The 27,137-nt window shown below is 40.1% G+C and overlaps 1 protein-coding gene and 1 pseudogene across 3 annotated transcripts in view; both read right to left on the bottom strand.

Moving 5' to 3' along the window:
* The window catches only part of PTPN9 (protein tyrosine phosphatase non-receptor type 9), an 82,424-nt gene that overhangs the window by 37,842 nt on the left and 17,445 nt on the right, over positions 1 to 27,137 (bottom strand). Inside the window, exons 2-5 of one of the 3 annotated variants that reach the window (XM_060618010.3) lie at positions 17,934 to 18,305; positions 7,253 to 7,396; positions 4,429 to 4,518; positions 3,577 to 3,701 (exon numbers count right to left, since the gene is read on the bottom strand). In XM_060618010.3, coding sequence (XP_060473993.1) covers positions 3,577 to 3,701; positions 4,429 to 4,518; positions 7,253 to 7,396; positions 17,934 to 18,149 — 575 coding nt within the window. In that variant the 5' untranslated portion in view covers positions 18,150 to 18,305. The remainder of the gene's footprint in view (positions 1 to 3,576; positions 3,702 to 4,428; positions 4,519 to 7,252; positions 7,397 to 17,933; positions 18,306 to 27,137) is intronic. The other 2 variants (XM_060618012.3, XM_060618013.3) reach the window with 2 other exon arrangements.
* LOC132668866 (small ribosomal subunit protein uS8 pseudogene) lies at positions 18,312 to 25,498 on the bottom strand (annotated as a pseudogene).

Below are 27,137 nucleotides of genomic sequence, written 5' to 3'. Positions count from 1 at the left end.
CTGTGGGATTATTTTATGGCTCTTAAAGCATTTCAACTTTGTCTAGCCATCTGATTCTCTCCTAGGGGGCATAAACATGTTTTGTTCACCTCATCACTCCCAGTAGTCTCTAGCATAGTTCTTGCAAATAGGTATATAATAAATGGTCACTGAATTCTAATGCAGTGGACTGGAAGCCCACTGCTAAGAAAATACTCAGACCTGTGGGAAAATGTAAAACAAAGCTCTAAGCCCAGTGATGGGGAATCTGTTAGGACTTGGCAGAAGAGAACAAACCCATACATGGTCTTGGGAAGGCATCTTGAAAAGTAAGAGGTGGTGAGCTTATTACCAGATTGAGGTTAAGAACATGTGAAGATATGAAAAGTATTCTTCAGTTCAATCTCCTCACTGCCTAAAGACTTCTCAAAGTTGCACTCTTCAACCAAGCCAAATCTTACCTGCTTCTGATCTGCACACCCAAAAGGTCATTAGAAATAAATTATATGTTTGAGATACTCACAGATAATAGCAACAGTTTTCCTATCTATTTAAAATTGAGAAGATTTTTCGGCACAAAACAATCCTAAAATCAGAGATCCCAGTATTATTTTGTATCCTGATTTTTTTGCATGGTGGAAGTACCCACCCAGGAAGCATTTCAAGTATCTCTAATTCTGAGGCAGACCCAAGTTTTTCCAGCAGTTTCTGAGTTTCAAATGGTCCTAATGGGTCACAGCACCAAATCTTAACTCCTTTTTTTCCCCCGCGACAAGAGAGACTATAATTCACCAAGATCAAAGATGCTGTTACATAACTGACACAATTACTAAATAGATTATCCAGGTGTAGACACTTCCCATTTTTCCACTAGCTCATCAAGGGCCAAATTAAAAAAACTATAGGTTTTCCCCTTCCAGTGCCAGCCTGCGGCAGAAAACTGAAACAAAGAGAAGTCAGTGCCGGGGAAACAGAATTTAATAAAAAGAAGGTACAGTGCAGAATGATGCAGGGTCTATATTCCCAAAAACTGCCAATCCTGTAAAGGCACATGAAATAAATACAAATATGGTAGGACTTCTGTTTTTCTGGGTACAGAATATGAGGTTTACAATAATAGCTAATTCCGTACTAAGAACGATTGTTTTTATTCTACTAAATACAAATTCCTGATCTGGACGCTACCCACGAACACCAAGATGTTTAAAACATAGTCCCTGACATTTGTTTCAAAATAACTGAGGGTACAGTGTGGGTGAGAGGCTATCAATGAAATAAGATTGGTTATAGATCATTCTGAAGATAGATGATGGGTATCTGGAAGCTTATGATACCATTTACACTCCACTCAGAGATCTGAGGATTTTCTATTATTTAATGTGAAAAAGAAGATTCCCTGCCCTCATGGAACTTACAATCTAGTGGTAAACATAGCAAACAACAGTATAAGATAAATGACATCATAAGGCTATATAAAATGCAATACAAAATAATTGGTATTAATAACTGCTGTTAAAGTCAGGGTAAAAAGAATTTCATTTATGACAGGTTAGTGTGGTAAGGGAATCAGTCATAGAAGTTGAGCCTTAAAGAAATGGCAAGATTTAGTGAAGAGGAGGGGTTTCCTCCTCTTGCATCCTGGTGAAAGTTAACATAGGAAAACAAGAATTTCTACTCACTAGTGAGAATATTTTGCTTGGAGAAAAGGGTTCACATTTATTTATCTTATCTGCACCTTCTGAATAATGAAGAGTCACTAGGGTTTTTAAGAAAAGGGTGAACATCATGAAAAGTTTTTTTTTTTTCAATAAAGTTCTTTTTTTTAATTTTTTTTTTTTTAGTGTTTGTTTATTTTTGAGAGAGAGACAGAGTGTGAGCAGGGGAGGGGCAGAGAGAGAGGGAGACAGAATCCAAAGCAGGCTCCAGGCTCTGAGCTGTCAGCATAGAGCCTGATGCGGGCCTCAAACCCAGGAACCATGAGATCATGACGTGAGCTGAAGTCAGACACTCAACTGACTGAGCTACCTGGGGGCCCCTCATGAGAACAGTTTTAAGTATGTTTACATCCTTGTGGTTCTCCTGAGGGATCCAATCAATACTCACATTGGATAGAGCAAGCTTTGGCCACTGCCATGCCTATAGGAGAGCTCTGACTCTAAGCTGCCCAAGAAGGAAGGCCAGTGAATTTTCTGGTAAAGGCACCTTTCATTCATTCTCCTGAGCTAAAGGATTTCAAAGGAACCTATATATTCTGGAAATTATGCCTGAAGACCAATCACAGGAAAGACGAACTGAGAAATTCCACACTTCTGATTGGGCAGTACGGGGCCTCTAAGACTACTGGTCCTCTCTCCTTACCTTAGTAACTTCTCTTTTTCAAACTAATGCTGTGTGTGGTTTGGATATATCTCCCACTGAGCATCAAAAGCAGAAGCTAAATACTATGAAAGTAACATTAGGAAGGCAGCAATGAGTGAATTGGACAGCCCCACTTCAGATAATCACTTGGCTATCTGCACCCTCTCTGAGTCCACCGTATGACTGAAGTCGTACACAGCTGTCTTTCACTATCTCAGGTTTCAGCCCTCGATATATCTCTTTTAACGGCAGAGAGCTAGCCAATGACATCCAGTGCAATAACAAACTGCAAAAAAGGAAGTATGGCAAAAAGGACAACATAATAGGGTACAAATAACTCCAGTCAAGAGCAAAGAAACCAAGATGTTAGGCCTAGCTGGACTGGAATGTGATGACTAAAGGAGTCACATAACTTCTTGGGGCTTCAGTTTCATTGTCTGGAAAATAGTCGTAATACCATTTACCTTGAAGAAGGAAGGAGAAATGACCTGAGCTGATTCTTTTTGCTCATGCATCTGTTTAAAAAGATGATTTTGGGGGCGCCTGGGTGGCTTAGTTGGTTAAGCGTCCGACTTCAGCTCAGGTCATGATCTCACAGTCCCTGAGTTCGAGCCCCGCGTCGGGCTCTGGGCTGATGGCTCAGAGCCTGGAGCCTGCTTCCGATTCTGTGTCTCCCTCTCTCTCTGCCCCTCCCCCGTTCATGCTCTGTCTCTCTCTGTCTCAAAAATAAATAAACGTTAAAAAAAAAAAAAAGAATTAAAAAAAAAAAAGATGATTTTGCTTAACTTTATACTTTTAGACTCTTCTCTCCTGAATGCTGATTCTCAAAATCCTCTAAGCTAATGACATTTTTCCTGTTTTACAAAGAAACTGAGACCCTAGACTGTTTTGAAAATCAATATTCAGGGGCAAATGAGCAAAAAGAACCAGCACAAGTCACTTCCCCTTCACTCTCAATAGGTAATTCTCAATATGCTGAGGATAACTAGTCAATTGGCTTTCTCAGTTTCTGTTATCCTGAAATAGAGCCAAGCATATAAACATACAGAATACCCACCATCTTGATAGTGACTGGAAACAAGCCAAGCCCTTAAGGACATGGAATGTTTTCTATTCATAGCACTTCCCAAGGCATATCCTAGGAACATGGTGAAGGTACTGCTAAGTAAATCAAGTTAGTCAAGGACTGTCATTTCTCCATCTGGATACAGACCAAATAAAGATAATCTTCATGCTCACCTATCTACAGCTCTGTCTAGCAAGTAAAACAGAGCCTGAAGTACCACATGTTGGACTGACTTGTGGGGATGATGCAATCTGGCAGTGAAGAGGGCAATGGAAGCTCCTGTTGGGTCCCGAACATTCTAGAGAAATAACAAACAAACAAACAAAAAAACCCCAAGAAATATTTTGAAACCAAATACAGTATCACAACAATCACTAAGGCTTCTCCTAGACAAAAGTTTCATATGAAGAGAACAGATGCTAGCAATACTTCTCTGACTTGCATTAGTTGCTCCAGGAAGTGAAGAAAGTTTATTTCATCCCACACCTGATGCTCAGCACCCCTTGGATCATTACTTGTTTGGTAGCAAAAAAAACTACATTCCCTTAATTCTTCAACTGCAGAGAGATTAAAGGATGGTCTACACTGGCTGCCTAGCTAATTTCCCAGACAGAATGGCAAAAGAAACACGCAGCAGGGGAAAACCACAGAATACAACCATGGTTTCCATGCTCTGCCTTAAAAGTACCATTGTATACTTATCTGAAAGGCTGTGCTCTCTAGGGGGAGGCACTTGATTCCAATAAGGATGGGCCTCTGAAATACTGGATACCCATCCAAAGACCTTCACTAACCTTAATGGACCAAAGAAGAAACTTTGCTTAATCTATTGTACAACTGATTCTCCATCATTTCACTTGTTACTAGAATAATCTTGTGCAAACCGCATAGCTGCTTCATGTTTGCTCCCAAATGTTGAGATTCTCTAGATTCAGGATAAGGTTATCTAGGTACAAAATCCAAAGAGGACAACAGCTACAAAAGGAAGTAATGACACACTACAAGACAGGTTCATAAAGACTCACTAAGATGGTGAATTTTCCACTAAGGATCTCAGAACGGAGAGGCTCCTCATGAGGTTTCAGCTTCACAATGCCCTCCTTCCTTCGCGTTTCCTAAAAATAAAGCACAACAAGGTCAATTAGTATGGAAATACTGTATATCCAGGATGGCTTTATGTAACCATCAAATCTCAGAGATAAAGGACTTTAGAAGTCCATTAATTGGATCAGGAACTCCTTTGTAACATGCTTCAGGCCAACTGAGTGTTGTCTGAATTCTCAGCCAATCTACCTTATCAGCCTCGTAGGTATGATATTTTGCTTTAAATCACTGAGAAGCCTAACACTGAAGTCCAACTAGTATGTATGGTTAGAGTGCAGGGTCAAAGTTCTTAAACATATATCAGTAGTGATATTAGAGCAGGATATTAACATATGGACTCAAACACTGGCTGGAGGCAGACATCCTCACATATCCTCTAGGCTCAGGGTTCTCCCATCTTAAAATGGAGCCATCCCTCCCCACTGATACTTTCTCCAACAAGACCTACAATGACTTCATTTTTCTTATGTCCACAGCAAGATTCTTTAAACTCATGCTCAGTTCCCCCACACTCAATCTATTGCATTCTCATTTCCCCCCAATCTAATTACCCCACTGAGAGCTCCTGCCCCAGTGGTAGGACCTTCCTTCCTGTCAGTGAACCCAGTCAGCATTTTCAGTCCTCCTTTCACATGACAAGGTTGACCACTCACCTTCCCTTTTCCCTGAGGCATTCTGTATCAAAGACTACTCTCTCAGTTTTCCTACTTCTTCAACTACTGCTTCTAAGTCTCTTTTGTGGGTTGTTTTTTTTTTTTATTCATTTGCTCACTCAATTCACTCACTGACTCATTCATTTATTCTGCAAATATTTGTAGAGCAATTACTATGTACCAGGCACTGAGCTAAGTGCTAGGAACACATTGGTAAATGAAACAAACCAGGTCTTTGTTTATATTCTTGCCCAATTCATCCCTAAAACCAAATTCAAAGCCTTCAGAGGCAGAGCAGCACTAGAATTACAGAGAGTGCATGCCCTACCTAAAGCACTCACATTCAACTCTTAAGACAATACTGGACCAAACAAGGCAAAAAATCTGAAGTGAAGTCCTGCCCTACACATCTTCCTATTCCTCATACTCTCCCGGGATGACCTTGCCCTTTCTCATGGCTCTGATATTCAGCTCTACTTTGGTCATTCCGAAATCTCTACTTCTGGTGCAGATTTCTTTTCTGAACCCTAGATTCACATCCCAACTTATTAGAGAAAATGTCTATTTGGATATCCCAATGGCACTTCAAACTTAACATGGCCAAATTGAACTCATGACCTTGTCTCTCCACACACCTGCACTATCTCAGTGTCTCCTAAAATTAGTGAATGCTACCACCATCTACTCTGCCACCCTAATCAAAGACCTGGAACTCCTGACTCCTCTTTCCTTATACACCAGTTTAAGCAACACTGTCCTACCATTTTTTATAAAATCTGCCCATTTTTCCTGTATCTCCCCTGACACTACACTTAATGACACCACACTCATCTTTTTCCCAGTAAGTACAATGACCATCTAACAGGTCTGTCTCCAGTATAGCCCTCCTGATCCATTCTCTAAAGCACAGTGAGAAAATCTTTCCAGGATGCAAATCTGATCAAGTTATTCTGCTGTTTTTACCTTCAATGAATTTCTCTGCCCTTAAGAAAAAACAAATACTCTACGATCTGGCCTTGTTTACTTCTTCTGTTTTTTCATTTTTTTAAAAATGTTTATTTATTTTTTAGAGAGAGAGAGAGAAAGAGAGAGAGAGAGAGCAAGCAGGAGAGGGATGGAGACAGACAGAGAGGAAGGCACAGAATCCGAAGCAGCCTCCAATCTTTGAGTTGTCAGCACAGAGCCCGATGTGGGGCTTAAACTCACAGACTGAGAGATCATGACCTGAGCCGAAGTCAACCCCTTAACTGACTAAGCCACCCAGGTGCCCCATGGCCTTGTTTACTTCTGCTGCTCAATCTCTTGCCATGCCCCCACTCCCACTGAACATTTCTGCTCAGCTCAATTTCTCTTTTGTCACTAGGCATCTGAACTTGCTATTCTCTCTGCCATACTCCCCTACCTGTCAGATTCCTACTCATTCTTCAGATCTTAATTTATAAGTCACTTCCTTTAAGAAGGCTTCCTTGACCCTTCTAATGAAATGTGCTTCCATAGAAGGAAGTTGTGCCCTATCATAACTTTCTATAATTGTGTGTTTACTCTCTTTCTAAGTAGTAATCTCTGCCCCTGGAACACAGTATGTATACAATAAACATCTGTTGGATAAATGACTGAATACTGTATGAGAATGACCCACAAGACAGGTCTAGGTAAGTGTTTAGTCTTAAACTAATCCTAGCATGCCTTATCCTCCTGTTTTGTTTTTTTAATTTTTAATTTAATTTTTTTTAGAGAGAGGGAGAGCACACAGGGGAAGGGCAGAGGGAAGGAGAGAGTATCCCAAGTAGGCTCCATGCCTAGTGTGGAGCCCAGTGCAACCCTGGGACCATGGCCTGAGCTGAGATCAGGAGTTGGATGCTCAACTGACTGAGCCACCCATGGGCCCTCTTCCTTTTTTAATTTAGAGAGGTTCTGTGTCTCCTCAGAGGATTTTCTAACTCCCAGGTAGGGTTCTTGGATATTGACCCACTTTTTTTTTAATGAGAGTGGGGAGAACACTCAGAGAACCACTGTGTGTAGTGTGTGGCAGAGAAAGCAGCAACACAGAGAGCCCAGCTGCCACAAGTCTGGCCCATCCCCAGCTACATACCCTGTAGGAGTGGAACAACTCTATGGCACGGAGCACATCAAACTTCCGGGCCATGAGGAACTTGACAGCCACATTCCAAGAGAGAGGGGAAACATTGTACTGAACTGTCCACTTGTTAATCTCTTCAAGAAACTGCTTGGTGGCCTGTTTGACAAAGAAAGGAAAGAAAAATTAGTTAGTAGAGAACATATTTATGGAAACAAAAAACAAAGAAGCATGAAAAAATATCATCCTTCCCTCAAGCAAATCGTTCTGAACCCAAAATTTCCTACAGGGAGCAGGGAAAGACCAAAGATGGAAAACAGGTCTAAAAGCAGAAATGGTTAAAATTCATACTACTCAATGAGGCCAGAAGCGAGAGTCAGGTTCAGAGAGCAGGGCTTAGCATAGGGATGAGTGAAGAAAAAGTGAGAGGGACAGAGGGGAGACCAAGGCACCCAAATGGGATGCAAATTACTGGCCCGAAAGCAAAAAAAACCCCAAAAACCAAAAACCAAAAAACAACCCAGCAGTTTGTTTTTGTTGTTGTTGTTGTTTTAAGATTAAAAATAAAAAAAGGTGGACAGGCCCCTTGAAGGGTTATTGCATAAGTGCATCATGGTACGGCAGTCTCAGCTGCTGTTTTGGTCCCACGAGCCAACTGGACACAGCAAAACCATCAGAAAATGGTTTTGGCTTTGGAATTAGTAATACTATTTGAGAGCAGCAAAACTATTATGAAGAATTTAACAAATCAAAAGGCCAACTGTTCTTTGCCGCTGACTGATCCCACAGGACCTCTTCATGCTTCACAGGGCAGCCCCCAAATCAGACACTAGTGCCCAAAGGCATTCACAGACCCTCTGGATAGTGGTTGCCAGGGGAGGGGTGGAGAGTCTCATACTGGGGGAGGAGTAGGAAATTTTCATCTTCACTCTCTGATCCCAGGCTGGCAAGATGCCTGTTTGTAGAATTCTTCCTATCTCTTGATTAACCCATGTCCTTCTATCCTTTCTCACCCTATTTCTCCTTACATTTAACCAGTTTCTGCTCTAGCCAAACTACTCTCCTGTTTCTTCAGTTTTTGAACAGGTTTTATAACAGGATTTTTTTTTTTAAGATTTTTTATTTTTAGAAGCAATCTCGCGGTGCCTGGGTGGCTCAGTAGGTTAAGTGTCGGACTTGGGCTCAGGTCATGATCTATCTCATGGTTCATGACTTCAAGCCCCGCATAGGGCTCTGTGCTGACAGCTCAGAGCCTGGAGCCTGCTTTGGATTCTGTGTCTCCCTCTCTTTCTGCCCCTCTTCTGTGTGTGCTCTCTCTCTCTCTTTCTCTCTGTCTCTTTCTCTCTCTCTCTCAAATAAACATTAAAAAAAAAAATAAAGCAATCTCTACACACATATTGGTGCTTGAACTCACAATCCCAAGATCAAGAGTCTCCAGTGACTGAGCCAGCCAGGCGCCTCTACATCAGGATTTTTTTGCATGCATATTCTCAACTGCTAAACACTTTCTGCAAGGCTATCTGGTCCCTTCCACCCAGACACTCTTCTCACCTGTTGGTCCAAAATGTGACCAACCTGATAAGAATTCTGAAACTTAATTGATCAATCAACCCACAGTTAAGATGTATTTATTAAACTATTATGGATTCATTAACTATTTGTTAATATCTGTGCTAAGAAATACAAGGAATGGAAAAATAAGGTTTGCTTTAAAAGGTGTAAGACCAGCCTGCTATGTGGCCATGGACAAGGTAATTCTCTCTTTAATTTTTCAATTTAAAAACAAGAGGGGAAAGGGTAACAAGCAATTGACCTACTTCAGAATCTTGGCAACAAAGTCCTACTTTTGCAAATACAATTCAAGTTGCTACATATGTGTTTAAACAACTAGCAAACTAGAGTCCCAGGAAGGTCAGCAATACCTCACAAAAGAGCACCTGATTCATCCCCCAATTTCTAGGAAAGGAAAAAGGCACTTTACAAAACCAAAGTAAAATCTAAGAGGCCTCAGGCTGCACCTGAGCTTTAGAACCTTCCAACCGAAGCAATATAACTTACACCACTGGAAAAGGAGAGAAACAGCAAAACTAATCAGGCAAAGTGCATTAAAAGAGCCAAGAAATAAAGGCCAAGAAGAAAAGCTTTCAGATGATCACTTTGGCCCAGAACCAGTTTAAGTCGGACCAGAGCAATGAGTCCCAGAGAAGACAACAGGACAAACTTAGAATGCTCCACCAGCAAACAGTCTGAGCTGCCTCCGTGGGGTGAGTGGCCAGCATTAGAATGAGACAAGATGGAAGGGACAAGAAGAGAAGTGGGCACAGAAAGATAGCAGAAACAAAACTTCAGCTAGCCTTGAAGGTCCCCAGGAGATTTTGTAAAGGGTATTTGTTTTTTAATTAACATATCATCCTTCAATCCAGCCTTGTCTGAAGCTGCCTGTAGAATAAAACACAGAGTAACAGAACATACTTTCCCCCTTTTTCTAATAAAAACAATAAAGAGACAAATCAATATGCAGGTAGGAGGGGGAAATATAGTTAAAATAGCTAGGAGGTGAAGTCATAACACATCCCATTAAGATGATTTTTCATTTTTCACAAATAAGCTATGCCTTAATAAGAGACCCATAGGAAAAAAAAGAGAGACACACACACAGAGGTTTCACACACTTCTTTCAAAGTACGTACATAATACATATTGGCTTCCTACTTATACTAAATTCAGTTCCTTCAAAGTTCTTAATGTCCTGTAGCTCCCTAGAGCAGTTGCCTTGAGCTGACCTCTGTCCCCTGCTGGTCAGGATGTTATTCTTGGCTTTAAGCACGGGAACAATTCCTCCTGATCTGGCCTGACTAGGCCTTGCATGAAGAGAGTCCAGTGTACTGTAAACACTGATGTGATATTTACAGATACAAATACACATACACACACACACACCATCTGTTAGGTTCAGCCTCAGATTCACCATCCTACATCCCTCTCTCTCTTGTGGAAGAGATGAACCTCTTATTAAAGAAGTCAGAAAGGATGGCCCCCCCACCTTCAACAGGCTTTCTCTAGACAGTTAATCAGGTACCTTCCCGTTTACATAGGAATTCAGTACAACCACTAAGTATAGACCAATTTGTGGTCCTGTTGGTACCAGAAAAACAAGTCCCAGCAATTTTAATGAGCAACACACTCTTCATAAGGGATAACTGAAATTCCTGAAATTAATATTCAGTGTTATTTCCTGGTGAACAAAAGGATGAGCCAAAAGATGAGTCACAGCTTATAAAATACTTCAACTCAAGGTCAACGGTTTGAATCTATCTAGGCTTATGAGTTAACCATAACTTGTTAATACCTGTCAGCTAAGTCACGGTCACAGTTCAAACAGCTTTGGTCTTCCTTTGGGAAAAAGGTCTGAACTGGTGTATAGAAAAATTAACATAACCACTTGCAACCCTCCTCAACCCACTTTTCAGGTACCAGTAAGATTTGTTACAGCATAGTCAAAAAGCTTACTATAATTACATACTTTTCCCACAATCACATTTAAGTAGATAACAAGTTTCTTGACTATGGCCATGAAGATAAAGATACTGGGGAGCCTGCTAGAATATGGCTGAGAAATCTGTCAAGTGGATTACACCCCGGATTCTACCCACTGGTGTTAAATGTTATTAGAGAGAACAAAACCAACAGTCTTCGGGTTACATCAAACTCCCCAGGAGCAGCTACAATTTCGAGATCAGCTCTAGGCAAAAGGCTAGCCACCCAAAAGATCATGGAAAACATGCTGGCATACTCAGTTCCACAGATCTTAAATCCTGTGTTCCAACACAATGTAGGAGAGAGTGAAAAAGAGCGAGATCTATAAGAAACCTGCTTTTGAGGGGCGCCTGGGTGGCTCAGTCGGTTAAGCGTCCGACTTCAGCTCAGGTCACGATCTCATGGTCCGTGAGTTCGAGCCCCACGTCGGGCTCTGGGCCGATGGCTCAGAGCCTGGAGCCTGCTTCCGATTCTGTGTCTCCCTCTCTCTCTGCCCCTCCCCCGTTCATGCTCTGTCTCTCTCTGTCTCAAAAATAAATAAATGTTAAAAAAAAAAATGTTTTTTAAAAAAAGAAACCTGCTTTTGAAAGAAATAGAAAATTTCTGCCTCTTGGGATGTCAACCACCTAACCATCAGAGAACAAGTCTAGTGGGTGTGTGAGTCAGAAAGAACCCATCCTCTCACTCACTGCTATGTGATATTTGGGCGTCATTTAACCTCTCTGAGCCTCAGGTCCTCATCTGTATAGATAAGGCACGAATGAGACAACTGATAGAAAAGCACCAGAGCATCTGGCACGCAGTAGGTAGTCTTGGAATGTATGTCCATTCTTTTTCTTTACTCCAGTCATTCTACACTAAAACTTCTTTCAATTGAATTACAGTTTCTCAGAATCAAGTGACTGGTTTCTCTTCAACCTGTAGCAGTCCACTCTCTCTAATCCATTTTATCCAAAAGCATAAATTTAAATTAGAAACTTCCAGTATGTGTTCTACCACATGACAAAAGTCTCTAAAAGAGCAAATCCTTCTGCACAATACAGAAGCTGGGTTGGGGAGTATTTATAACCCCGCTCCCATCTCTAAATCCTTTTGTCCCTACTTTCAGACTACACTGCCATCCCGAGCATTAAACTGAGTATGGACTATTTCTCATTATAATAAAGGCACAAGTTTGTGAAGGGAAAACACCACGCAAAAAATGCAGTCACTCTGCACTGAGTATCTAAATAAGGAAAGTGATCAATATAAGCCTCTGTGTCTGTTACCTCTGTAACAGGTTTTTGAGGTTACCTCTGTATTTCATCTAATATGCTATTTCCTCATCAGTGCATTAGTAAACTATCTTAGTAAACTTCTCTTACGCTTGTTTCCCTGTCTCTTCTTCCTTGTGAATTGTTTTGTTATGTCTATTAATCCCTTCAATTCATATCTGCTAGGAAACAGATTCTGAGCCAACACACTAGCTTGCTACAATGCAGCAAGGTGATATCTGTTCAATTTCTGAACTGAAAACTATAATCTTTCCATTAGCCCTTTGTTATTGTGCCAAATATGGAAATAAACCTAGTTCCTTTGAATTAACATTTACTTGTTTATCTCAAATATCTTCACTTTCTTAGGAAAATTTGCCTTTCCCTAAAATGTAATTTTAAAAGAGCTAATTTTGTTGTTGTTGTTTTTTGTAATTTTAACTCCAGTATAGTTAACATACAGTGCTGTTAGTTTCAGGTATACAATTCTATATATTACTCAGTGCTCATCAAGGTAAGTGTATTCTGAACAATGCTTTTTTTTTTTTAACACTTTATTTTGAGAGAGAGAGAGAGAGCGCATGAGCAGCAGGGAGAGGAGAGAGAATCCTAAGCAGACTCCACACTGCCAGCGCAGAACCAGACATGGGGCTCAATCCCAGGAACTGTGAGATCATGACCTGAGCCAAAATCAAGAGTGGGACAGCTAACCAACTGAGCCACCCAGGCACTACATGGGCCAATGCTTTCCTAAATAGGACTTTACTGCATCTGGGAAGGAAAAAGCCTCAAGAAAAATTTCTGATTTTACCATGTTTGGAAACAAAGGAAAATGCAGAAAAGAAAAGGTTACCCATGATCCCATCACCCTATACAATTGTTTTTATATTTTTAATAATTAAAAAATTAAAGTCAACAGAAAAATACCAATAAATATACAATTTTCTAAATATATGTCCCACAACCCCTCCCCCCCACCTACACACAATTCTTAGGGTGAAGGAAGAAGAAAGAGGGAGTATTCAAGTGTATATTGTTCTAATCCTGGCCTCTCGGGCAACCTGCCATAACTAACAGCAGTAGTATTCCCTTCAAGGCAACCAAACAGTAGACCTCTTTCAGGCAGCCAGTCACGTAGTCAGGCAAACATTTACAAGTATTTGCTGAGGGCCTACTCTGTGCTAAGCAGTATAGTAGCTGTTCAGTAGACACAATGTAGAGAGAGAAAGACCCTACTCTGAGCAGTTCACAGTCATTTAAATATGGAGGCAGATGTATAAGTAAATAGTCATCATCATATAATTTTATAAGTCTTAGGACATATTTATGAACAGAATGCTATGGAATTCACACTATCTCTAGGAGAATTTTTTAAAAAGTCTTTTTAGAGGAGTGCCTTGAAAGATGAGTAGAAATCTGCCAAGCAGACAGAAGGATTCTAGTTTGGAGAAAACAAAACGTGTAGAGGCAGAGTCAAGAAAGAACAGGAATTATTGGGGACACAGTGTCGCTGGTGTGTCCAGTTTGTATTGACAGAGAATGGTGTGAATGAGCTGACTTGGACGTTAAGCCACAATGGAAGGCCTTTTTATGCTGTGCTTCAGATTCCAGACAGGATCCTATAGACATGAAGGAGTCAATAGAGATCTTTAAGTAAAGGGATGAGATGTTAACTTTGGTCCTCCTGTAGCCCCAAAACTGATTGTTAGCACTAGGGGAGCCAGACTGGAAAAGGAAAATTTAGCAGCAAGGAGGGAAGTTCTGTGAAGGCAGGGATGAGGTCTATTTTATTCACTAGTTCCTAGCGCTACCCCTGGCCCAAATATCTCTAATAACATCTCCTAATAAATATGTATGAATGAGCAACAGAACTCTGAAGAACATTATTAACATTTAGGAAGTAGAAAGAGGAGGAAGAACCAAGGAAATTTTAAGGTTTATCTTTAAAAATACTAGTGACCACTGAGTATCAAAGAAATGTAAATTAAAAAACAAGAGTTGTCAAATATCCCCTATTAAAAAAAATACCAACAGACTCTGATAACTTTTACATAATGTTCTATTAAACCTTCATGGTACAAATGGCTCCCATGTTATATACAGTGCAGTATAATAGTGGTGCCTGCGTGGCTCAGTGGGAAGCATCCGACTTCCATTCAAGTCATGATCTCTCGGTATGGGAGTTCAAGCCCCTGTTGGGCTCTGTGCTGACAGCTCAGAGCCTGAAACCTGCTTCAGATTCTGTGTCTCCCTCTCTCTGCCCCTCCCCTGCTCACGCTCTCTCTGTCTCTCTCTTTCAAAAATAACATAAAAAAAAAAAAAGACTTTAAAGTGCAATATAATAGAGGAAGTACACCTCATAACCAAAGAGGGCTTATCCCAGGAATGTAAAGGCAGTTTAATATCAAGAGATCTATCAAAGTAATTTTTATATTAACACATACTAAGGGAGAAAAAGTATATAACCTTCTCAACAGATGTCGAAAATGCATGGGATAAAATTCAACACCCATTATGATTTTCTTTTTTAATTTTAGCAAACTAGAAATAGAGGGAAGTCTCTTAATTTGGTAAGGGTTATCTGACAGAAACTTCAGCAATCATAACATTAGATAATGAAATATTAGAATTATTTTTTTCTATTAAAGACTGAAAGGCCAGGAGCCCTTTTATTACTACTGCTATGCAATATTGTACTAAAGGTCATATAATGCAACCAAGACAAAAAGAAACATGGTGCATAAGAAGAGGAATTTTAAAGAACAGAATAAAATCCAGAAATAATCCTATGTATATACAGGACTTTTGTATCCACTCTGTTGTATATGTATGATAAAGAGATATGCAATAAAAAAAAGCAAATTATATGAATTTGTTCATATATATGCATAAAATACTTATAGAAGGATACACAAAACACTGATAATATTGATCACCTCTGGAGAGAGGAACTGAATTGGGGTTGGGAAATAGGCTAGGAAACTATAAACTTTCATGCCTTTAAAATTTTAAACCATGTCCATGCATAACCAAGTCAAAAGCTAAATAAAATGTATAGATTTAAAAAGATAAATTTTGGGGACAGCTGGGTGGCTCAATTGGTTAAGCATCTAATTTCAGCTCAGGTCATGATGTCACAGTTTGTGGGTTTGAGCCCTGAATCAGGCTCTGTGCTGACTATGCAGAGCCTCCTTGGGATTCTCTCTCTCCCTCTCTCTGCCCCTCCCCCACGGTCACTAGCACTCTCTTTCTCAAAATAAACTTAAAAAAAAAAAAATATATATATATATATATATATATTTAAAATTTTTTTAAAGATGCCATTTCTGCCTACCAATTAACAAAATTAAAAAGACTGAAAACATACAGTATTGGTAATAATATGGGAAAGAGGTGCTTTCATACAATGTGGCAACTATATATAATTCATGCCACTTCTTTGTATCAATTTGGCACTAAAATTTAAAATTAAATTTAAAAATGCAAACCCTATAACCCACACCACCAGTTCTAGGAATCGAGTGTACAGAAACATCAGCATGAAGGTACAAAGCAGACAAACCTATATAAACATAAACACTCTTGTTGTTTCAAATATTTTGCCATTAGAAACAATGTTGCAATGAATACTGGCTATTTGAATATTCACTCTTGCTTTCTTTCTAATGACAAAATGTTAGAAACAACCTAAACCAAAAATAAGAAAATGAATAAATTATGAAATGTCAATATAATGGGCCACCATGTAACCAAAACCTGTCACATTTTTGTTAAAGACACTAAAACACCCCAAACATGGCATTAATCTGTAAAACGCTGAATCAAAACCATTTACCCGTTTTTCCACATTTTTTACTTCTTAAAAAAAAACCTGAAAAAATTTACATGAATTTCAAATTAAATCCAAATTAGTTCTATTTGCTTACTTAAGTTACTATCAGTATACTTAAATTATACTATAACTACTGCTACCACTAAAAATTTTCTAAAAATGAAAAAAAATTCCAAAACTCCATTGGCAGCCCTCCAAATTTCTCACCAAAAAAAAAAAAAGTTGGAAATTAAAACCAAATCTGTGTAGCGATTTCTAACTATAAATGGTTCTTGTTTTAAAGGCAATATTTCAGGGGCGCCTGGGTGGCTCAGTCGGTTAAGCGTCCGACTTCGGCTCAGGTCACGATCTTGCTGTCCGTGAGTTCGAGCCCCGCGTCGGGCTCTGGGCTGATGGCTCAGAGCCTGGAGCCTGCTTCCGATTCTGTGTCTCCCTCTCTCTCTGACCCTCCCCCGTTCATGCTCTGTCTCTCTCTGTCTCAAAAATAAATAAACTTAAAAAAAAAAAAATTTAAAAAAAGGCAATATTTCATTTATTTTTTCCTTTTTTAAAAATTTTAATTCCAGTGTAGTTAACAGTGTTATATTCGTTTCAGGTGTATGATAATAGTGACTCAACGATTCCATAATATTACTCAGTGTTCATCAAATGTACTTTAAAAAAAAATATTTATTTATTTTTGAGACAGAGCGAGCATGAGCAGAGGAGGGGCAGAGAGAGAGGGAGACAGCGAATCCCAAGCAGGCTCTAATCCCAAATTGTGAGATCATGACCTGAGCTGAAACCAAAAGTTGGACGCTTAACTGACTGAGCCACCCAGGTGCCCCATCATCAAGGCTGCTCTTAATCATCTTCACCTATTTCACTCATTCCCCCAGCTCCCCTCTGATAACCATCTGTTTGTTCTCTATAGTTGAGAATGTTTTTTGGTTTGTCTTTTTTTCCTCTTTGTTCCTTTGTTTTGTTCCTCAAATTCCAAATATGAATGAAATCATATGGTATTTGTCTTTCTCTGACTTACTTCACTTAGCATTATACTCTCTTGCAAATGCAAGATTTCATTCTTTTTTTTTTATGACTGAATATTCCAGTTTGTGGGTATATATATACATGTATATATATACACATACACATACATCCATATACCCACACACACACCACATCTTCTTTATCCATTCATCAATCAATGGACACTTGGGTTGCTTCCATAATTTGCTATTGTCAATAATGCTGCAGTAAACATAGGGTTTCACGTATCCCTTTGAATTTGTGTTTTGGTATTCTCTGGGTAAATACCCAGTAGTGCGATTACTGGATCACAGGATATTTCTATTTTTAATTTTTTGAGGACCATCCATGGTGTTTTCCATAGTGGTTGCACCGTTTGCATCCCCACCAACAGTGCACGAGGGTTGCTATTTCTCCACATCCTTGCCAAAACTTGTTTCTTGCGTGTGTGTGTGTGTGTGTGTTTGGGGTGGGGAGGGGAGAGGGAGGGATATACATATATATATAGAGAGAGAGAGAGAGAGACAGAGAGAGAGAGAGAGAGAGAGAGAGACAGAGAGACAGAGAGAGAGAGAGAGAGAGAGAGAGAGAGAGAGAGAGAGAATGAATCTTAAGCAGGCTCCATGCCCAGTCCAGAACAAGAAGCAGAGCTCAATCCTACCACCCTGGGATCAGGACCTGAGCCAAAATCAAGAGTCGGACGCTTAACCAACTAAGCCACCCAGGTGCCCCATCTTGTGTTTTTTATTTTAGTCATTCTGACAGGAGTGTTTTTATTTTTAAAAAAGAAAAAAACATTTTTTCATAAAAAATGAATATACATAGATTGATTAAACAAGTAAAAAACTTAACATTTCAGTGGTTTATCATGTGCATTTCTAGTCTACCTCCAGCTGGGTCAATTCCTGGGTTGTTCTTAAAGCTGCCGAAAAATACACAAAGGAAAGCAGTGGAGGTAGTGCTTGCAATCAGACCTACTTCGTGTTATTTTTTTTTTTAAAGTATAGTGTGCTCAAGTCTAATTGTTTCTACTCATGTAGGGGGCTGGGCAGGGATGCAAGAGCACCTGGCTCTGGGGGTTCAAACAGACCAGGTTCGGCCACTGGCTGCTGACAAAATCCAGCGGCACAGAGACGAGCGGTGGTGGAACAAGAAAGGAGTTTATTTCAGTGAGGCCAACACCGGGAAGACGGCGGACTAGCGGCTCAGACTGTCTCCAAAGTGCCGAAAATACTTCCAGGCTTATATAAGGAAAATGTGGGACAGTGGTGGGTGGGTACATGCACGTGGGCAGTGAAGGTTCACTGGATCCTTGTCTTGGAGTCAATCACACGGGGTCTTGCAGGCTCAGGGCAGTTCTTGTTGCTTGAGGGGATAGTTTCGGTTCCGTCACAGCATGCTTTGCCCGCAGGGTCTCTTGCCTGAGTTAAGAGATAAGCTGGAAAGAACTTAATCAATTAGAAAGTTTGAGGTCATAATGGAGGTAGCTGAAGTTCTTTTTAACTCACTTTTTCTTCACTATCCCTATTTAACTGCTCTATTTCCATGGACCAAACTTCAAAAAAAAATTATTTTCATTTTCATTTTCTTTTTAAAATTTTTTTTTTTTTTTAACGTTTATTTATTTTTGGGACAGAGAGAGACAGAGCAATGAACGGGGGAGGGGCAGAGAGAGAGGAAGACACAGAATCGGAAGCAGGCTCCAGGCTCTGAGCCACCAGCCCAGAGCCTGACACGGGGCTTGAACTCACGGACCGCGAGATTGTGACCTGAGCTGAAGTCGGACGCTTAACCGACTGAGCCACCCAGGCGCCCCTTCATTTTCTTTTTAATGTTTTCTTTTAAAAAGTCAGAGAAACTATGGGGCATTTTAATGTCTCCAATTTTTTTTCTGCTTTTTGTGCAGGCCCTCACTATAAGAGATTCTGTTTCCTAACAAATAAAACATGACATGCAATTCCTAAGTCCACATATTCAAATGGGTAAACATTTCTACCTTCCAGTGGTTCCCCAATTAAGTTTTCTCTACCAATATACTAAATATCAAGTCCCTTCAGAGGATACAGTAAATGTATTTGTTTATGAAAGAAATCATTAATAGGACTACTCTCAGCAATCTGGACAACAGTAGTTTGGGAACTCACAAGCAGCTGCTTAAAACAACATCCAACACAGAACACTGCACAGTGGGTATTCAAAAACTGTCTTACTTTAAAAAATATCCCACATTATCAGGTCTTTTTATTCTGGTATTCATGTACTGCAAGACATAAAATCTCTTTCTTTTACACATTAAGAGATCAAGTGAACGTCAAACTTAAAGTCCTACAAATCCCAGGGACCCCTGGCTGGCTGGTTCAGTAGTTACAGCATGTGACTCTTGATCTTGGGTTGTGAGTTGGGAGCTCCACGTTGGGCATAGAGATTACTTAAAAATAAACAAATAAAATATAATTATAGTTTACCTTTAAAAAATGCTAAGGCCAGATAACCATGAAGAAAGGCCTTATACAATCCTTCTGATGAAATAAAATGGGAATGGTACTAAAACTCCAGACTCTTCCATCGATTACATCAAGCACTGACTGTGTAAGAACCAAGAAGAAAAAAACCTAACTGCTATTAAAGCATTGACATCACACTTGGAACTGAAGAGCAGGAAACTCAAAGTAGGGCTGACCAAGTTTTAAGCTTCCCACAAGAGTCCAAAGCTTCAGGCAATACAGAAGGGTTAATTTAGCTATTTAATGTGAAAAGCTCTTCAGTGTTAAAAACTTCCTAACCAGCGGAAGTGAAGGGCTAGGGTTTATCAGCACACCATCAGCCAAGTGTGTGAAGGCCCCAGATCAGGAATAGTCAGGCTCTAACACCTGAGGAGCAAAAGACGTTCTCTTCCTTTCAAAAATGCTATTTCTGTCTCCCCTGGCTCAGATTCCCTTCTAAAAAAATTTTTTTAATGTTTATTTGTTCTTGAGAGAGAGAGAGACAGAGTGTGAGTGGGAGAAGGGGCAGAGAGAGAGAATCTGAAGCAGGTTCCAGGCTCCAAGCCATCAGCACAGAGCCTGACGTGGGGCTTGAACCACAAACCATGATACCATGACTTGAGCTAAAGTCAAACGCTTTAAGTGACTGAGCCACCCAGGTGCCCATCAGATTCCCTTCTATATGTAAGAGAGCATTTATCACATATTATAGTAAAGAAAGCAATTCAATCCATTCACTTCTTGCTCCTTCCAGTTCACACAGGCCAAAGAATATGGTCCAGCAAGAAATAACAAAGGTAGCAACCAGCTGTGAAGCATTACCATGCACCAAAGAAGGAACTGTACATATACTAAGTACTATTAACAACATAAAGAAATCAAAGCACCCAGAGCTTAAGCAAGCTGCCCAAGGTTACTAAACTAATAAGGACAGAGCTAAGGTGCTGAGGTTTGAATGTAAGTCTTCAAATCCTAGTCTTTCCACTTCACATGGCCTTGAGAAATACAAGACATGTTATCATTCATCTTGTCAGGTAATATATATGTCACGTGTTTGCCTAGGCACAAAATTATTCTGGAAGAATATATAAGAAACCAGTAACATTGGTTGTCTCTGTCGGGGAGTTGGGGGAGACTTTCCTCACCCCTTCACGGTCCTTCTAGTTGGACTTAGAATCAAATTGACACGAGACAGATTAACAGGAGAAAATAAAATTTAATAGTGTACATATGGGGAATCCACACAGACAAGAAATCCAAAGACAATGAGGCAACAAGAAGTTTACGTGAGCTAAAGAGAGGGGTAGGTTGGAGGATACAAAGGGGGAGGAAAGCCATTACAGGAAGGTGAAAAGCTGTATTTTGAAAAACAAAGGTTGCCTTATTATGCAGGTAAGTTTCTTAGGTAAAGGGGAGCCAGTTTTAATAGCTTTCTTCCAGGTATAGGCTCTCCTTTCCAATGTAAATTTAGGCAGCTGAAGACCTGAAAGAGAGCTTTTCCTGTATCTCCTCGGTTTTGATTATTTTTAACCCAAAATAATGTTCATGCCAAAGTGGCCCACCTTAGGGCAGCCTGCCAGAGGCCCCTAGGTCTCAGAGGACAACTTAGGTAGCTGAGACACATGGCAAGAGAAGGAAATATTTACCATGTTCTCTTTCATGTGACTATATTATCTACTAAAAAAATAAAATGTGTTAATTTTATATAGCTTTCAACTAAAATATATAACAGGAATATCTGAACACACTGCTTTAAAAAGTATTTTAAACTATCCCACCAAATGATAAGTTTGTTAATAGTCTTCATATCATGGCAAAAAGGAATGAGTTTAGGGAGCTCGACAAAGAGGGGATTTATAGCTGCTTTTGGAACTCCTAGCTCCTAGCCCTAAACAGGGGGATGTTCCAAGCTCCTGCAGGGATTGTGCCACACTCACTTTCTTCCTGGTGGCATCTGTCAATAGCATGTTTAGTAAACACAAGCTGGCATCTCTCCTCCAGGCTTAAAAACCTACCTCTCCAGATTAAAGTTATCAGAGGATAAAGAGCTCCCAGAGACAATGGAGGAAATGATTCAACAAGAAAACAAGGAAGTAAACATTTCTAAGTTGTCAGAAGAGAAAATACATGTCAAGAGGTTGAGGAACAGAAGATGGTAAGACAGAAGAGAAAAAAAGAAGAAAACAGAAATCTGGAAAATAAACAGAAGGCTCCTCACCACCAGCAAGAGCAAAATCATTCAGGTTCCCACATGGAGTCCCGGGGCAAGGGTGGGGAATAGTTGGTCACTATGAGAAAAAAACCAGCAGCTTGCCAACTGCTACCCCTTCCAGTTGGTTAATGAAGTGGCAAACCAAACAACCAGAAGAAACCTGAAAAGTCTTTCTAGGGAAAAAATAAGAATCTAAAGGACTTGGAGGACCCAGGGGGTGAGAGAGGTCTTAGCCAACAATGTTTATCTTTTTCCAATTGAAAGCTGAGACTTTAGGGGAAAAAAGGAGGAATGTGAATGTCTATCAATAAACTGGAGTTGACTTTCCAGATCATACTGGAACATTCTTCCCCTACACCCCCACTTGGTCTACTACTTACCACTCTTTAGGTGTCCGTTCTAAATCCTACTTCTTCAAATCATGAGCAACTCTTAAATACAGAGAACAAACTGAGGGTTGCTGGAGGGGTGTTGGGTGGGGGGATGGGCTAAATGGGCAATGGGTATTAAGAAGGATACTTGTTGGGATGAGCACTGCGGGGTTATATATAAGTGATGAATCACTAAATTCTATTCGTGAAATCGTTATTACACTATATGTTAACTAACAAGGATTTAAATTGAAACAATAAAAAATAAATTAAAAAAAGAAACGATATCCATTAAAATACATAAATAAATAAGCACACAGTATTATAAAAGCTTATATTATTATCTGTCTGCTCCCATTAGACTATAAGCTTGGGGAGATGCACAACTGCATACTCCCCACCAAGCACAGTACTTGGCACCATTTTAATGAGTAAATGTATAAAAAAGATTATGGGCTCTCAGTCTGCTAAATGAATGCTGTTCACGGGGAGTAGGAGGAACACATTTGTCTGAACACTTACTTGCCAATCTATGAGAACTCAAAACTGAAAATAGAGGAAAAGAGAAAAATTCCAGTATAAAACTGGACAAAAAACCAGGAATGCTATGAGAAGAAAAGCAATGGAAGAGGTAACTATTAAGTCACAAAAGAAAATACCCGAGAATTAAGTTGCCAATATCTTAAGACATCTATAATAGAGATATCCAAAATAAATTAAAGTTTATGAATTTTATAAAATGAATAAGACACGGTCACTACCAGGGAAAATTGGAGTTAATGGATTTGTGAATGCAGTACACCAATGAATGGGCAAATCTCATTCAAATCTTAAAAAGGGAAGACCGATGGCAGTATGTCTCAAAATGATAGTCTCCAGTAGAAATCCACAAACCACACTGGAGAATTTCTGAATGAGGATACAAGAGTAAGGGACATGATACAGCTGTTGGAGTACCCTTCAGTCTGCTCAATGATGAAGAATATGGATTGTTTTCTTGACTCAGGTTCCAAAACTGGTGTGGTAATAAGAATGTTAGAGATAGGGAACTTCAAGCACCTTGACATTTGCCGAATAGGTATTTATTTTAAAGGGGGAGAAGGGGTAGAAAATTCTTGCTGACAGTTTCATCCTAAAAGGATGAGGAACTACTATACTGGACTGCATCCAAACCAAGCAGACAGACTAGTTGAAAAAGAGAAAGTAACCATGTAATCTTTGAAAGTGTGACAGCCAACAACTAAAGTGCTGTCAGAAGAAGGCAGTTAAGAGAGCAAGTCCTAGATGTGGCACCAGTAATCCTGGAGTAAAGACCCAGTTCTGCCACAGTATGTGTACCTGAGCCCGGTCAACACTCTTCAGGCCATAGTTTCCTCATCCAAAAAGGGATAATACCTGTCCATCTCATATAATCAAAAAATTGGCTGTGAAGGCATTATGTAAACCTTGCCACAGTGATTTAAATAACATTAGACCTTTAATAAAATTAGCTGTTAACAACAACTAATATTTATTGATACTGAATTCTAACTACCAGATAGTTTTACAAGGACTGTCAAGTCCTCTCAATGGCCCTAAGGAGGTTGATACTCTTATCCATGTAGCAAGATTAGAAAACTCAGATTTCCAACTGTTAACTTGCCCAAGGTCCCCAAATGAGAAAAGTGGTGGAGGCTGCGTCAGAACACAGGTTTTCTGACTCTGGAGAGCCCACATTTTTTCCCTAAAACTTTAAAGGTTTATTTTTTAGTATTTATTTCGAGAGAGAGGGAGGCAGGGAGGGGGAGAGAGAAAATCCCAAACAGGCTCCATGCTGTCAGTGCAGATGGAGAGCCCACATTTTTATCCATTTGTTATACGCCTCTAAAAATGTAGGTTTCACAAAATTAAAATCTGAAAAACCTAAAATTCTAAAGAGAATACAGATGCTAGTATTTTTTACAGAAACCCTCAAAAGTGACATTCTGGGGGCGCCTGGGTGGATCGGTTGGTTGAGCGTCTGACTTTGGCTCAGGTCATGATCTTGTGGTCCGAGAGTTCAAGCCTCTCATCGGGCTCTGTGCTGACAGCTCAGAGCCTGGAGCTTGCTTTGGATTCGGTGTCTCCCTGTCTCTCTGCCCCTCCCTCGCTCACACTTTGTCTCTGTCTCTCTCTCTCTCTCTCTCAAAAATAAACATAAAAAAATTTTTTTTAAGTATTAACTAGTATGGTTGCACAGCATTCTCCATTGAGTATAGATGTTCAAATCACATACACATGTATAAAGAAAGTGGAAGAGGGCACAGTCAAAAAGATAATAGAATGGTGGTTCTGACCTAAAGGAAAAGTGCCAGGAAAGTCACTGCCCAAAAGGCCTGTTAATAAAGCTAAGGCTAACAAAAAGGGCTCTGTGAGAACCGTCTAGATCAACTCCTCTTCTTCCATTTCTCTCTCTCTCTTTTTTTTTTTTTTCAGTGAGGCATTTTCTTTGCACGTACGTATTACATCCCTAAAAAAAGAATCCCAGGATTTTCCCTCCTGTGTGTTTTTGTCTTGCTTCTTCATGGTCCATGATGCCAGCTGAGGCTGTCAGTACAATGAAACCAAACTGGCAGGGCGGGAGCAGATTATTCTGCCATTTTTCTAGATCTTTGACTTGTACATCAAACCTGGAGCTTGTTTAACTCCACACTTGTTTAACCTGCCTGTGAGGTTCACAACAATTTTCCCAGCTCTGTGATCATTGATGATTTCAAATTCGCCAATGTAACCATGCTTCATCATCACAGTCAGAAATCGGATGATGACTTTGGAGCAGGGCCTAATAAGAACCTGGCGTTTGGTTTGCCTCTCTTTTCAGCATTGTTAATGCTCTTGAGAGCATCTGCCAGGACATTCATGCACACCATTATGGCAACACGGAAAGATGGCAGAAAGAGAGATCTTCCATTTCTCTATCAACAAGTATCATCTTCAACTTGAAGAGGGGAAGAACAAGCCTTGTGGAAAGCAAGAACTGAAGCTCAGAATAGAACCCCTGATTATTCCAAATCAGTTCAAGTCTCCAGACCTGCAAAACCTAACAATCCTGAGAATCCCAGGGGAGCCTGATGAACATCTGCTGCAGAACCTTAAGGATGAGCAAGGTTATCAAAACCTGAGAATGAGCAAACATGGTCCTAATTCCAAAGAGGGGATGTCTACTGAGGGTTACAAAAGTTCCCAGTCTCTGACATCAATCCCCAGTAGACCGTACAATTTATCTTTCTTTTACATGCATACACACCTAGCTTAGCCAACGGGTATTTTTGTTTGTTTGTTTTTTAAGTGCGCTTTGACCTTTTAGAAAGGGGAGTAGTGATTATCAGAAATGATTTACTAAAAACAAGTCTTTCAAGAAAGAATACAACTAGACTGAAAAAGAAAGGAACAGAATATTACAGTGCTGCTCAAAATGAAGTCCGCAGCACTGGCCTCACCTAGGAGCTTGTTCAGAAATGCACTCTCAGGCCCCACCACAAACCTGCTGAATCATAATCTGTTTTAACAAGATCCCCAGGTGATTCTTTTTTTTTGTTTTAGTGTCTATTTATTTATTTATTTATTGAGAGAGGGGGGCAGGGGGAGCCATGCGAGCAGGGTAGTGGCAGAGAGAAAGGGAGACCAAGGATCTGAAGCGGGCTCTGCGCTGACAGCGAACTCACAAACCATGACATCATGACCTCAGCTGAAATCAGACACTTAACTGACTGAGCCACTAGGTGCCTGCCCCCCTCCGCCAGGTGATTCTTATATATGGTAAAGTTTGAAAATCACCAATACATGGAAGAGATTTACATTTCAGCAAGGCATTTGACAAGTGTTTCATGATATCTTTGTTCACAGTGAGATTTCCTTCTATTAATTTGTTATATTTATTTGCTTGGCAAAATATTAAGCAGTTGACACACTTATTTTTTTTTAATGTTTATTTATTTTTGAGACAGGGAGAGAGAGGGTACAAGCAGGGGAGGGGAAGAGAGAGAAGGAGACAGAAGACCCGAAGCAGGCTCTGTGCTGACAGCAGACAGCCCAACACGGGGCCCGAACCCATGAACCATGAGATCATGACTGAGCCAAAGTTGGACGCTCAACTGACTGAGCCACCCAGGCGCCTGACACACTTATTTCTCATAATAACCATACAAGGTAGGTATTATTATCTGTAACTTACAGATATTAATACTAGCAAAGATTAAACAGCACTATCTGCCAAGCACTGTTCCAAGGACTTCATATATATTAACTTATTTAATCCTTATAACAACTCTTCATGGTAGGTAGTATTTTTACCCACGTTTTACACATGATGAAACTGAGGCAGAGTGAGTTTTAAGCACCTTGCTCACACTCCAGCAGAAATTTGTGGTATAGCTCTTAACCACTACTTTCTATAGCCAAGTATGCTGCCACAGTGGGGCATATGATAGCCCTGTGGGAAACTAAACAACTATACCCAAAGACGGTCCATTAAATTAAAAAAAAAAAAAAAAAATCAATAGGACTGGGGGGATGAATTTTAAAGGACACAAAAAAATAAAAAGACATTAAAGAATTCCCTGAAATGAGAGAGACAAGTAGACTAATGTTTATTGAGAGCATACAGTATGCTGGGATGGGCCATAATCTAAAGCACTTTGCATTCATTTTCTATTCAACCATTCCAACAGGCCCGTTTGTAGGTATTAAGGCATTTTATATATAAGGAAATAGAGGCCCAGACAAGTTAAGAACCTTGCCATGTCACACCACTTGTGATGATATGACCAAGATTCCAAAACCAAATCCGACTCTAAAGGCCATGCTCTTTCCCTTGATTTGCTCTGCATCCATACCTGGCCTGGTCCCACTGTTATAAATGACTTAGATAAGATCACTGGGTCATGCTGACAATGTAAGAGGGCCTTTAGCTAAGAGAATAAATATATTTAAAAAAATTTTTTAACGTTTATTCATTTTTGAGAGACAGAGACAGAGTGAGAGGGGGGCGGGGCAGAGACAGAGGGAGACACAGAACCCGAAGCAGGCTCCAGGCTCCGAGCTATCGGCACAAACCCGACGCGGGGCTCAAACTCACGAACCGTGAGATCATGACCTGAGCTGAAGTCGGACACTCAACTGACTGAACCACCCAGGTGCCCCAGAGAACAAATATATTTAAAACAGAACACAAATCTAAAAGATCA

This window comes from Panthera onca, chromosome B3 (assembly GCF_046562875.1).
Source record: "Panthera onca isolate mPanOnc1 chromosome B3, mPanOnc1 haplotype 2, whole genome shotgun sequence".
Taxonomy (NCBI): Eukaryota; Metazoa; Chordata; class Mammalia; order Carnivora; family Felidae; genus Panthera; species Panthera onca.
The sequence above is the reverse complement of the archived record's forward strand: the minus strand, read 5'-3'. Positions and strand labels throughout refer to the sequence as shown.